This window comes from Panthera pardus, unplaced genomic scaffold (genome assembly GCF_024362965.1).
Source record: "Panthera pardus isolate Hobbes unplaced genomic scaffold, ASM2436296v1 HiC_scaffold_13, whole genome shotgun sequence".
NCBI classification, from domain to species: Eukaryota; Metazoa; Chordata; class Mammalia; order Carnivora; family Felidae; genus Panthera; species Panthera pardus.
This window is the reverse complement of record NW_026526688.1, coordinates 81,938,661-81,953,490: the sequence shown is the minus strand read 5'-3', so window position 1 is coordinate 81,953,490 and position 14,830 is coordinate 81,938,661. Positions and strand designations below refer to the sequence as shown.

Below are 14,830 nucleotides of genomic sequence, written 5' to 3'. Positions count from 1 at the left end.
TTTCCTTTAATTTTTTTTCATTCATAACTCAAAGTGTAGTTGACTGGTAAAGTCCAATAAATATCCAGTTGAGGTTGACAATTTCTAATGTAGTTGCAATTGTCTTTAGCTTAGTACCTATTTTTTAAAATTAATTTATTTATTTTGAGAGAGATAGAGCACAAGTGGGGAGAGGCAGGCAGAGAATCCCAAACATGCTCCTTGCTGTCGGTGCAGAGCCCAATGCGGAGCTCAATCTCATAAACCATGAGATCGTGACCTGAGCTGAAACCAAGAGTCAGACACCTAACTAACTAAGCCATCCAGGCACCCCCTACTACCTATTATTTTTTTAACGGCATCAGCACTTTGATCTTTCCATTTGCTCTGCTTTTTGAAAATAAGGGAGAGGGACACTGGGCTCACTGTGTCCTGCTGGTCACTTAGATTCCACCTACACCTGCCTAACTAACCCAGAAAACCACCAGAAGACTAGCAGAACGGAGTCTCCGGAGCCAAGCGCAGATGAGAGGCCCACGGAAGAGGGTAGGAAGGGCGGCAAGGCGGTGCGCGCTGCACGGACTGGCGGGAGGGAGCCGGGGCAGAGGGGCGGCCCGCCGGCCAAGCAGAGCCCCGGGTCTGGCTTGCAAAAGCGGAGGGGCCGGACGGAGTGTGTTCCGACAGCAAGCAGGACTTAGCATCTGGGAGGTCATAAGTTAACAGCTCTGCTCGGAAAGCGGGAAGGCTGGAGGACAAAGGGAGGGAGAGTTGCTGAGCCCCGGGACAGGACGACAGAGCTCAGTTTGGCAGGGAACAAAGGCACTTGCCAGCGCCATCTCCCTCGCCCGTCCCCCAGCCAAAATCCCAAAGGGAACCAGTTCCTGCCAGGGAACTTGCCTGCACCTCGCAAACACCCAAGGCTGTGCTTCTGTGGATCCATCCCTCCAGCACCAGGTCTGACTCCCTCCCAGTGCCGCAGGGCCCCTCCCGAAGCGGATCTCTGAAGGAAAAGCGAGCTGAGCCTGCCCCTCCTGCCCCTGCGCACCTTGCCAATCCACCCCAGCTAATATGCCAGATCCCCAGCACCACAAGCCTGGCAGTGTGCAAGTAGCCCAGATGGGCCATGCCACCCCACAGTGAATCCTGCCCCTAAGAGAGGGGAAGAGAAAATACACACCAGTCTGACTGTGGCCCCAGCGGTGGGCTGGGGGCAGACATCAGGTCTGACTGCGGCCCCACCCACCAACACAAGTTATTCAAGACAGCACAGGGGAAGTGCCCTGCAGTTCCTCACCACTCCAGAGACTATCCAAAATGACGAAATGGAAGAATTCCCCTCAAAAGAATCTCCAGGAAATGACAGCTAACTAACTGATCAAAAACGATTTAAACAATATAACAGAAAGTGAATTTAGAATAATAGTCATAAAATTAATCGCTGGGCTTGAAAACAGTATAAAGGAAAGCAGAGAATCTATTGCTACAGAGATCAAGGGACTAAGGAACAGCCAGGAGGAGCTAAAAAATGCTATTAATGTGCTGCAAAATAAAATGGAGACAACCACGACTCGGATTGAAGAGACAGAGGAGAGAACAGGTGAACTAGAAGATAAAATTATGGAAAAAGAGGAAGCTGAGAAAAAGAGATAAAAAAAATCCAGGAGTATGAGGGGAAAATTAGAGAACTAAGTGATGCACTAAAGAGAAATAATCTACGCATAATTGGTATTCCAGAGGAGGAAGAGAGAGGGAAAGGTGCTGAAGGGGTACTTGAAGAAATAATAGCTGAGAACTTCCCTGAAGTGGGGAAGGAAAAAGGCATTGAAATCCAAGAGGCACAGAGAACTCCCTTCAGACGTAACTTGAATCAATCTTCTGCATGACATATCATAGTGAAACTGGCAAAATACAAGGATAAAGAGAAAATACTGAAAGCAGCAAGGGATAAACGTGCCCTAACATATAAAGGGAGACCTATAAGACTCGTGACTGATCTCTCTACTGAAACTTGGCAGGCCAGAAAGGAATGGCAGGAGATCTTCAATGTGATGAACAGAAAAAAATATGCAGCCGAGAATACTTTATCCAGCAAGTCTGTCATTTAGAATACAAGGAGAGATAAAGGTCTTCCCAAACAAACAAAAACTGAAGGAATTCGTCACCACTAAACCAGCCCTACAAGAGATCCTAAGGGGGATCCTATGAGACAAAGTACCAGAGACATCGCTACAAGCATGAAACATACAGACATCACAATGATGCTAAACCCATATCTTTCTATAATAACACTGAATGTAAATGGACTAAATGAGCCAACCAAAAGACATAGGGATCAGAATGGATAAAAAAACAAGACCCATACATTTGCTGTCTACAAAAGACTCATTTTAGACCTGAGGACACTTTCAGATTGAAAGTGAGGGGATGGAGAACTATTTATCATGCTACTAGAAGTCAAAAGAAAGCTGGAGTAGCCATACTTATATCAGAAAAACTAGACTTTAAATTAAAGGGTGTAGGGGCGCCTGGGTGGCTCAGTCGGTTGAACGGCTGACTTCGGCTCAGGTCATGATCTTGCGGTCGGTGGGTTCGAGCCCCGCGTCGGGCTCTGTGCGGACAGCTCGGAGCCTGGAGCCTGTTTCAGATTCTGTGTCTCCTTCTCTCTCTGACCCTCCCCCATTCATGCTCTGTCTCTCTCTGTCCCAAAAATAAATAAACTTAAAAAAAAAAATTAAAAAAAAAAAATTAAAGGGTGTAACAAGAGACGAAGAAAAGCATTATATAATAATTACAGGGTCTATCCATCAAGAAGACCTAACAATTATAAATGTCTATGCACCGAATACGGGAGCCCCCAAATATATAAAACAATTACTCATAAACATAAGCAACCTTATTGATAAGAATGTGGTAATTGCAGGGGACTTTAACACTCCACTTACAGAAATGGAGAGATCATCTAGACACACGGTCAATAAAGAAACAAGGGCCCTGAATGATACATTGGATCAGATAGACTTGACAGATATATTTAGAACTCTGCATCCCAAAGCAACAGAATATACTTTCTTCTCGAGTGCACATGGAACATTCTCCAAGATAGATCACATACTGGGTCACAAAACAGCCCTTCATAAGTATACAAGAATTGAGATTATACCATGCATACTTTCGGACCACAATGCTATGAAGCTTGAAATCAACCACAGGAAAAAGTCTGGAAACCTCCAAAAGCATGGAGGTTAAAGAATACCCTACTAAAGAATGAATGGGTCAACCAGGCAATTAGAGAAGAAATTTAAAAATATATGGAAACAAACGAAAATGAAAATACAACAATCGAAACGCTTTGGGATACAGCGAAGGCAGTCCTGAGAGGAAAATACATTGCAATCCAGGCCTATCTCAAGAAACAAGAAAAATCCTAAATACAAAATCTAACAGCACACCTAAAGGAAATAGAAGCAGAGCAGCAAAGACACCCCAAACCCAGCAGAAGAAGAGAAATAAAGATCAGAGCAGAAATAAACAATATAGAATCTAAAACAACTGTAGAGCAGATCAATGAAACCAAGAGTTGGTTTTTTGAAAAAATAAACAAAATTGACAAACCTCTAGCCAGGCTTCTCTAAAAGAAAAGGGAGATGACCCAAATAGATAAAATCATGAATGAAAATGGAATGATTACAACCAATCCCTCAGAAATACAAGCAATTGTCAGGGAATACTATGAAAAATTATATGCCACCAAACTGGACAACCTGGAAGAAATGGACAAATTCCTAAACACCCACACGCTTCCAAAACTCAAACAGGAGGAAACAGAAAGCTTGAACAGACCCATAACCAGTGAAGAAATTGAATCAGTTATCAAAAATCTCACAACAAATGAGAGTCCAGGACCAGATGGCTTCCCTGGGGAATTCTACCAGACATTTAAAGCAGAGATAATACCTATCCTTCTCAAGCTATTCCAAAAAATAGAAAGGGAAGGAAAACTTCCAGACTCATTCTATGAAGCCAGTATTACTTTGATTCCTAAACCAGACAGAGACCCAGTAAAAAAAGAGAACTACAGGCCAATATCCCTGATGAATATGGATGCAAAAATTCTCAATAAGATACTAGCAAATCGAATTCAACAGCTTATAAAAATAATTATTCACCATGATCAAGTGGGATTCATTCCTCGGATGAAGGGCTGGTTCAACATTCGCAAATCAACCAATATGATACATCACATTAATAAAAGAAAAGAACCATGTGATCCTGTCAATTGATGCAGAAAAAGCATTTGACAAAATTCAGCATCCTTTCTTAAGAAAAACCCTCGAGAAAGTCAGGATAGAAGGAACATACTTAAACATCATAAAAGCCATTTATGAAAAGCCCACAGCTAATATCATCCTCAATGGGGAAAAACTGAGAGCTTTTGCCCTGAGATCAGGAACACGACAGGGATGTCCACTCTCACTGCTGTTGTTTAACATAGTGTTGGAAGTGCTAGGATCAGCAATCAGACAACAAACGGAAATCAAAGGCATCAAAATTGGCAAAGATGAAGTCAAGCTTTCACTTTTTGCAGATGACATGATATTATACATGGAAAATCCGATAGACTCCACTAAAAGTCTGCTAGAACTGATACATGAATTCAGCAACGTTGCAGGATACAAAATCAATGTACAGAAATCAGTTGCATTCTTATACACTAATAATGAAGCAACAGTAAGACAAATAAAGAAACTGATCCCATTCACAATTGCACCAAGAAGCACAAAATACCTAGGAATAAATCTAACCAAAGATGTACAAGATCTGTATGCTGAAAACTATCGAAAGCTTATGAAGGAAATTGAAGAAGATATAAAGAAATGGAAAAACATTCTGTGCTCATGGATTGGAAGAATAAATATTGTTAAAATGTCAATACTACCCAAAGCTATCTACACATTCAATGCAATCCCAATCAAAATTGCACCAGCATTCTTCTCGAAGCTAGAACAAGCAATCCTAAAATTCATATGGAACCACAAAAGGCCCGAAATAGCCAAAGTAATTTTGAAGAAGAAGAAGACCAAAGCAGGAGGCATCACAATCCCAGACTTTAGCCTCTACTACAAAGCTGTCATCATCAAGACAGCATGGTATTGGCACAAAAACAGACACATAGACCAATGGAATAGAATAGAAACCCCAGAACTAGACCCACAAACGTATGGCCAGCTAATCTTTGACAAAGCAGGAAAGAACATCCAATGGAAAAAAGACACTCTCTTTAACAAATGGTGCTGGGAGAACTGGACAGCAACATGCAGAAGGTTGAAACTAGACCACTTTCTTACACCATTCACAAAAATAAACTCAAAATGGATAAAGGACCTGAATGTGAGACAGGAAACCATCAAAACCCTAGAGGAGAAAGCAGGAAAAGACCTCTCTGACCTCAGCTGCAGCAATTTCTTACTTGACACATCCCCAAAGGCAAGGGAATTAAAAGCAAAAATGAACTATTGGGACCTCATGAAGATAAAAAGCTTCTGCACAGCAAAGGAAACAATCAACAAAACTAAAAGGCAACCAATAGAATGGGAAAAGATATTTGCAAATGACATATCGGACAAAGGGCTAGTATCCAAAATCTATAAAGGGCTCACCAAACTCCACACCCAAAAAACAAATAATCCAGTGAAGAAATGGGCAGAAAACATGAATAGACACTTCTCTAAAGAAGACATCCAGATAGCCAACAGGCACATGAAAAGATGCTCAACATCGCTCCTCATCAGAGAAATACAAATCAAAACCACACTCAGATATCACCTCACGCCAATCAGAGTGGCCAAAATGAACAAATCAGGAGACTATAGATGCTGGAGAGGATGTGGAGAAACGGAACCCTTTTGCACTGTTGGTGGCAATGCAAACTGGTGCAGCCGCTCTGGAAAACAGTGTGGAGGTTCCTCAAAAAATTAAAAATAGACCTACCCTATGACCCAGCAGTAGCACTGTTAGGAATTTATCCAAAGGATACAGGAGTGCTGACTCACAGAGGCACTGTACCCCAATGTTTATAGCAGCACTCTCAACAATAGCCAAATTGTGGAAAGAGCCTAAATGTCCATCAACTGATGAATGGATAAAGAAATTGTGGTTTATATACACAATGGAGTACTACGTGGCAATGAGAAAGAATGAAATATGGCTGTTTGTAGCAAAGTGGATGGAACTGGAGAGTGTTATGCTAAGTGAAATAAGCCATACAGAGAAAGACAGATACCACATGTTTTCACTCTTATGTGGATCCTGACAAACTTACCAAATTTCTCATGGGGGAGGGGAAGGGGAAAAAAAAGGAAAAAAAAAAAAAAAGAGAGAGGGAGGGAGCCAAAACATAAGAGACTCTTAAAAACTGAAAAAAACTGAGGGTTGATGGGGGGTGGGAGGGAGGGGAGGGGGATGATGGGCATTGAAGAGGGCATCTTTTGGGATGAGCACTGGGTATTGTATGGAAACCAATTTGACAATAAATTTCATATATTAAAAAAAAAAAGAAAATAAGGGAGAAATGCAATAAACTATTCACTAATTGCACAACTGCCTTTTTACAAAGATGTCTGAGTGCTGAAACCACAGTGCTGCCACAAGATAGGTCCTAGTGTTCATCTGTTAACTAGTACTTTTTAAAAACCTAAAACTAATCAACAGAGATGACTGAGCAGAAAGTATAGACATTATAAAACGCAAATTGAGGGACATTCGTTAACATAACTGGTCTAGGGGCACCTGTGTGGCTCAGTCAGTTAAGCCTCCAACTTCCACCCAGGTCACGATCTCATAGTTCATGAGTTTGAGTCCTGGATCAGTCTCTGCAGTAAGGAGCTTGCCTGGAATTCTCTTTCCCTGTCTCTCTGCCTCTCCCCCACATTCTGTCTCTCAAAATAAATAAATAAACTTTTTAAGAAATGTATTAAAAATAAATAAAACTAAATAACTGGCCTATTATCTTTAAAAGTGCCAAGATCATGAAAGTTAAGAGTGAAGAAATGTTCCAGATTAAAGGAGACTAAAGAGACGTGACAACCAAATTGAACCTGTGATTCAACTCTACTGGCACAATTGGTAGAACAGGAATGGTGCTGTAGAATTAAATGTATCAATGTTAATTTCTTAAGGATGTATTATGGTTATGTAGGAGAATGCCTTTGTTTATAGGAATGACATACAAAAACAGTCTGAAGAGCTGAAATATATATTGGTAACTTACTCTGAAATGATTTAGAGGAAAAAAACTTGTACCATACTTGCAACTTTTCTGTAAGTAGGAGATTGTTTCAAAATTCTTAATCAACTTCCCTTTTTGTAAAACACTTGTTTAAAAATGTGTTCCTCGAGGCGCTTGGGTTGCTCAGTCGGTTAAGCGTCCAATTCTTAATTTCAGCTCAGTTCATGACCTCACAGTTCATGACTTCAAGTCCAGCATCAGGGACCACACTGGCAGTGCAGAGCCTGCTTGGGATTCTCTCTCTCCCTCTCTCTCTGCCCTTCCCTTGCTTGCATTTTCTCTCTCTCTCTCTCAAAATAAAAAATAATAAATAAAAAAATAATATTAAAAATTTTTAATAAAATAAAAAAAGAAAAAGTGTTCCTCAAAACCTTGGGTTTCCCTAGTGACATCAAGGGCTGAGTTAAGCAGGGAGGGCCTTAAGTTACTGAGTGTTTTAATAAGCTTGAGAAACAGCTGGATACTAATTACAAAATGTTTTTTAAGTCTAGACTGCTAGATCACATCCACCGTCTGTAACTGCATAGGGTGTGGCCTGAACAAATTACTTAATTTTTCTAAGTTTTAGTTTCTTCATCTGTAAAATAAGAAAAGTGATAGTGCCTACAATTACAAAGATATTTGGAGGACCACTTAAAAATGATATATATCAACAACTATTTAACGCCTGATAGATTTCACAGATTTTTTTTTAATTATTTGTTCAATATGCTAGCCTTCCATATAAAATTGTATTTGTAAAAAAAAAAAGCCTGCTATTCTAATATAATACAATTAAATTAGGACATTCATTATATCAGTTTTAAGTGATAAACTTTTTTGTCATGAAAAAAATTTGCTCTAGGCTATACAGTATAATGGTTAAAAGCACAAGTTCTCAGGTCAGAGCACTTGCCTTCAGTTGCAATTCTGCCACTCATTTGCTGTGTGATCTTGGCAAGTTAATTTATCTAAGAATAAAAATAGCTGTAGAGCAATAACACTACTAAGAATTTATCCAAAGGATCCAGGAGTGCTGATTCATAGGTTCACATGCACCCCAATGTTTATAGCAGCGCTATCAACAATAGCCAAATTATGGTAAGAGCCCAAATATCCATTAACTGATGAATGGATAAAGAAGATGTGGTACATATATATAATAGAATACTACTCGGCAATGAAAATGAATGAAATCTTGCCATTTGCAACAATATGGATGGAACTGAAGAGTATCATGCTAAGTGAAATAAGTCAGAGAAAGACAGATATCACGTTTTCACTCATATGTGTAATTTGAGAAACTTAACAGAAGACCAGGGGGGAAGGGAAGGGAAAAAAAAAAATAGTTACAAACAAAGAGGGAGGCAAACCATAAGAGACTCTTAAATACAGAGAACAAATTGAGGGTTGGTGGCGGGGGGAGGGGTAATGGGTGATGGGCATTGAGGAGGGCACTTGTTAGGATGAGCACTGGGTGTTGTATGTAAGTGATGAATCATGGGAACCTACTCCTGAAGCCAAGAGCACACTGTATACAGTGCATGTTAGCTAACTTGACAGTAAATTATATTTAAAAAAAGAAAAAAATTGCTGTAGAGGTTAAATGAAATGAATGCATAAGGCTTTTTAGCAAAGTATCTGATATTTTTAGTCTTTAAAAAAATATTAGGTGCTGTTTTTATTTCTGGCATGTACATATTTAATACACAAGGGCAATAGTTGGTATACTACACCCCAGTGGGTGAACTCTGCCCGCCTCCTACTTTTGTAAGATCAAGTTTATTAGAAAAGCTAAACTCAGCCAGTATGTATTACCTGTGGCTGTTTTCATGCTATAATGGCCTGAGTAGTTGCAACACAGACCTGATAGCCCACAAGGCCTAAAATACTTATTATCTGGATTTTTCATAAGAAATTTGCTAATCTAGGGGCGCCTGGGTGGCTCAGTCGGTTGGGCGGCCGACTTCGGCTCAGGTCATGATCTCACGGTCAGTGAGTTCAAGCCCCGCATCAGGCTCTGTGCTGACAGCTCAGAGCCTGGAGCCTGTTTCAGATTCTGTGTCTCCCTCTCTCTGGCCCTCTTCCATTCATGCTCTGTCTCTCTCTGTCTCAAAAATAAATAAATGTTAAAAAAAATTAAAAAAAAAAAAAAAAGAAATTTGCTAATCTATACCCTCGGTGAGAAAAACACACTAAAAATACAATACCATAAAATGTTAAAACAGATGATACAAGTGGAGAAAGATAACCAAGTTACTGGTTTCCATGTGTCTCAATAAATTCAAAGCAACTGAAAAACATATGGTTATTTTCCTTTCCCCAAAAAAGTAAGCATTTCAAAACTGAAAATGTCCTTCGAGGTTCTAAATTAAAACATTTGTTTTTCCAAATGGAAATACAAATCTGAGAATGAAATGAATAGTCTATACCTAAACAACTTACTATTATCACTCCAGGTGTATTCACTGTGATGCATTAAGGCATTGCATTAGGTCATAAGCAAAGCATATTTTTCCGAAATAAATCAGACATGAAAAGTATATTTACGAAATCTCCATGTAAAAGGACCTGTGTAAAGTACCATAAAGAATTCACAAAAGACAAGACAGGGTAAACTTAAAACACAATCTAAGCAGAAAAATAATCTCAAGGCGTATAAGAACCAGTTAAGTGCATTTCACCATAATTTCTATATTTCTTTAATTTTTTTGTAAATAAAATAGATTACTTTGTCCACTTAACCTACACAAACAGAAAAATCCAAAAATGTATTACCTGAATTGGATGTTTACTAAATGAGGCTGGGAGCCATCTGATTGCCAGTAAGTTTCAAGATTGTCATCTCGTAACTGATCCACTCCAAATCCTAAAACACAAGTGACAGTAAGTTCTCATGAAAAAGAAAGAGCTATATATTCGAAATATAAAATTACCATACACATTTGTCCAGAAAGTTTGATAAAGAGGATGGTCAATACTCTAAACTTTAAATTAGAATTCTTCCATCTTCTTAAGAAGATCTCAACTCTTAGAATATCATTTGCACACACAAAATGTTACATTAGGGCCAACTGTTCTTGGTTGTTGGCTTTAATTTTTAAAGAATATCTCCTAAATAAACTCTAAATACAGCATGTCTTCAAATCCAGTTTTTTATACTTTCTACAAGGTGGTAATAAGACTGATCCTCATGTCCTACAAAATCAGGTTTTATTAAGTTCAAGATGCCATACATCTTTCTTGTGACAAGAAAAAGGACACCTTAGAAATATTTTCAAAAATCACATACATTTTGAAGCCAAGTGTTTCTGATCAACATTCTGATTAGTCAAAAATTAAATTTGCCGAGAATTGCATATCTAGCTATTCTAGATAACTGAAGTAAAAATAACCTGTATTGCTTTTTGATTAAAATCATAATAATGCATACTAATTACAGAAATAATTTAATGGTAAGGTGTGGATGTTTCAAAAATATTTAAGAGAAATTGATTTAATTTACATTTTAATTTTTTGAGTAAGTAGTATAATTCATTATAGATCAAATTCAAAAGGTACAAAAAACAACATGGTGGAAAGTCTCTATCTCCCCCACCCCCACCATCCAGTTTCCCTCCTCAAATATAATCAATGTTATCAATTTTTTACATACTTTTTCACACATACTATACACATATATAAGCAAATGCATAATTCTTTTTTCCCCGCTACACAAATAATGGCATATGATAAATAGCTCTACACTTTGCTTTTCTTTTTCACTTAAATTATCTGAAAGATTCTTCCATATCAATAATAATAATTAATAATAATAACAACAGCAGCAGCAAATACCGATATCACATTCACTATGTGCCAGGTACATTCTAAGCATTTTATATGATTATATCATGTAATGTTTATTTAACTCATATAGTAACTCAGTTAACCTAAGCAGCTCCCACATTTTTTAAAGGTTATACAATATCTCACTGTCTGGAAGTGTAATAATTATTTAACCAAACCCCTATAGGGTACTTAGACTGTTTCCAATGTTTTCCTATTACAAACAACACTGCAGTAAACATCTACCTATCTAAAATCTTCAAATGCATATCAGTATTTCTGGAGGATAGACTTCTAGGAATAGAACCCTGGGTCATTTGAATTTTTAATTTGATAAATATTGCCAATTTCTCCTCCAAAATGCATCCTCACCAATAATGTACAAGAACATATTCCTTCATGTAACCAGTAAAACTTGTGATATTCTGAAATCTTTATACTAGATTTTGAAGACTTAGTATAAAAACATTAAATATCTCTATTTAATAATTTATTATATATTGATTATATATTGAAATAATTTTGGATATATGGAGATGAAATAAATTATGAAAATTGTATCTTTTTAAATTTTAATAGGGGTACTGGATAGTTTTAAATTACATACGTGGTTTGCTAGATTTCTCTTGGATAGCACTTCTCTGTACTCATGCTAAAATGAAATCATTCTTTTAAGTATTTGCTAACCTGATAGGTAAAAACTTATTATTTCAAACTTTCATTGATCATTTATATTTCTTCTTATAGAAAACACCTATTCATAACCTCCTATATTTTCATTGCACTTAGGTCCCTTTATTGATTTATAACTCTTTTACTATTATGGATATTAACCCTATGTCTGTTCAATGTGATCCAAATATGCTCTCCGCAGTCTGAGATTTATATCTTAAATCTTCATACGCTGCATTTACAGTATATACTAGTGAAAAAGAAAGGTTCTTCCAGGGGCGCCTGGGTGGCTTGGTCTGTTAAGCGTCCGACTTCGGCTCAGGTCATGATCTCACAGTCCGTGAGTTTGAGCCCTGCGTCGGGCTCTGTGCTGATGGCTCAGAGCCTGGAGCCTGTTTCAGATTCTGTGTCTCCTTCTCTCTCTGCCCCTCCCCTGTTCATGCTCTGTCTCTCTCTGTCTCAAAAATAAATAAACGTTAAAAAAAATTTTTTTTTTTTAAATAAAAAAAGGTTCTTCCAGAGAAAATAATTTTTGCATTAAATTCTGAAGTACTAGTAAGAGTTAACTAGGTAAACAGGTAGAAGGGCAAGGTTAAAAACCATTCAATAAAGAGAAAAACACATAATGGCACAGAAAAGGAAAAGTGGAATCTATAGGAAGCAAAGGTAGCTTTTGGTAGCTAAGGCTACACATTGGGTTGCATCAGGAAATGAACCAGAGACATATGAAAGGAGTCAGATCATACAGACTCTTATGTACTAAGATATGAAGTATAAATTATCTTGAAAAATATGCCAACCTACATAAGAATTTTTAATAGGTAAGTTATATGATCAGGAAATAATCAGATCAGAATCTTCAGATAGATTCTTCATTGCCAGGGAGGGAGAAACCCATCCTAAGTAATCAAAACTCCAAGTGATGATGGTCTGAATTCAGACAGTGACCAAGATAAATGTTAATAGCTTCCTATTGCACCAAAGAAAATCTTAAAATATAAAAACTAGGTTCTCCATTACTCACTCTGTAACTCTTAGATCTGTGCTGTGCAATATGGTGGCGACTAGCTGCATGAGACTATTGAAGAAATATGGCTAGTTCAACTTGAGATTTGCTATAAGTGCAAAATATACATTGGTTGAAGACTAGTATGAAATGCAAACCATCTCACTAATAATAAGTCTAGTTATCTTGAACTAAAAACATATTATTACATTGGGGTGCCTGGGTGGCTCAGTCAGTTAAGCATCCAACTTCGGCTCAGGTCACGATCTTGCAGTTTGTGGGTTTGAGCCCCGCATTGGACTCTGTGCTGATGGCTCGAAGCCTGCAGCCTGCTTCAGGTTCTGTATCTCCCTCTCTCTCTGCCCCTCCCCCACTTGTGCTCTGTCTCTCTCTCTCTCTCTCAAAAATGAATAAACATTAAAAATTAAAAAAAAAAACAAAAACCATATTATTACAATTAGTTGCACCCATTTCTTTATCCTTTTTAATGTAGGTACTAGAAAAATTTAAGTTACATATGCAACTTGCATTATATGTCTTTTGGACCATGCTGCCTTAGACCATGCTTCTGTTCTTTCTTTATATGTTATTTCTAAGCCTAATTCAGAATATTCAGTTCTGCAAATTATAAGATAAAAAGTTCTTTCGGTACTAACATAAAGAGTTCTTAAGTTCTAAATCCCTTTTTCTTCTTGTCAGTTTATGAGTTCCCTAAAAGAGGATAACTCAATTACAGGACTCTTCCTTAAGAGCTCTACCGTTAAATGTTCTATTGATTAAAAGACCTTTTGTCACATAATTTATTTTAGCTATTTGGTTTAGCATATTTATTTAGCAGTTTTTCTTTCTCTTTCATTTCACAATTTTACAAGTGTGTGCTCAAAGAATTTCACAAAATGGTGTTTTTTCTTAACAAGTAAAATAAACATTAAACAAAAAACCTGAATAACTTATCCAGAATAAGAGGATGTCCTGTAACTCAAGACTAGTCATTGTAAGTGTCTTTCTAACTGATATTGCTTATGAAACTCTAACAGTATAACTAAGTAGGTACACTCTCATCAAGAATTAATCAGTCTAAATCTTTACCTCTGGAATACTAAGTATGATTATCAGCTTCTAGTTCTTCAAAATATGTCTCACAAACAGAACCTCTTACAAGCATCTGTTTATGTGCCAGTGCCATAGCTCATAGAGTAAGCTTCTTTTCCAAAGCTTCCCATTCAGCGTTGTATCTGGATTCTTTTAGTCCAAACAAAAGAACCAAAAGACAGACCTGTGATAACTGCTTTGATAGGTATCATGATAATGCACTCAAACAATATTATCCAGAAAAAAACTTTCATATGATGTAGTGATTCATAAGTCGGTGGTTCACAGTATGGTCCCTGGACCAGCAGCATCACTGCTATCTGGGAACTTATTAGGAAATCTAAACCTACTGCATCAGAAACTTTCAGCATTAACCTGTTTAAGAGTCGGTATTTTAATAAATCCTGTAAGTGATTACTATGCATGCTAAAATTTTAGAACTTTTATGGCAAGTCTACTCAACTTGGGCACTACTGATACTGTGCACTGGATAATTCTTTCAGGAGCAGGGGCTATCCTGTGCATTATAAAATATTTAGCAGCATCTCTGGCCTCTACTATTTGTCAGTCACAATCTTCCCCTCCAAACCAGCAGTTGTATCAATCAAAAACATCTGCAGATATTACCAAATGTATCCCTAGGGGGTAAAATCATCCCCAGGTGAGAACCACTGCTCTAAGGAAAAGAAAACTAGCATTCACCTGTGGTTACTGTTATTGTTTAGTAAATATCTACTCTTCTCTACCCATCCTCCAGGAGAACAAAATGATTCTACACTCTAGTCATAGTGGAGCTTAATTATGACTTGTTTTGGTCAACACAATGTAAATGAATGTGACACAAGCAGAGGTTTTAAATGTGCTGGCAAGGTCTAACTTGGCACCCTTCTAAACGTTGGCACCCCACTAAGACATTGTGCCTGAACACATGGAGCAGGCCTAGACCCAAGTCACAGCCTACAGCCAAGCCATAGCCAAGCAAAAAATAA

At 37.8% G+C, this 14,830-nt stretch overlaps 1 protein-coding gene across 7 annotated transcripts in view; it reads right to left on the bottom strand.

The window, feature by feature from the left end:
- Nucleotides 1-14,830, bottom strand: part of ANAPC10 (anaphase promoting complex subunit 10) — a 107,377-nt gene that overhangs the window by 71,890 nt on the left and 20,657 nt on the right. For all 7 annotated transcript variants that reach the window (XM_019420588.2, XM_019420599.2, XM_053901220.1 and 4 more), the window contains exon 3: nt 10,022-10,112. In XM_019420588.2, coding sequence (XP_019276133.1) covers nt 10,022-10,112 — 91 coding nt within the window. The remainder of the gene's footprint in view (nt 1-10,021; nt 10,113-14,830) is intronic.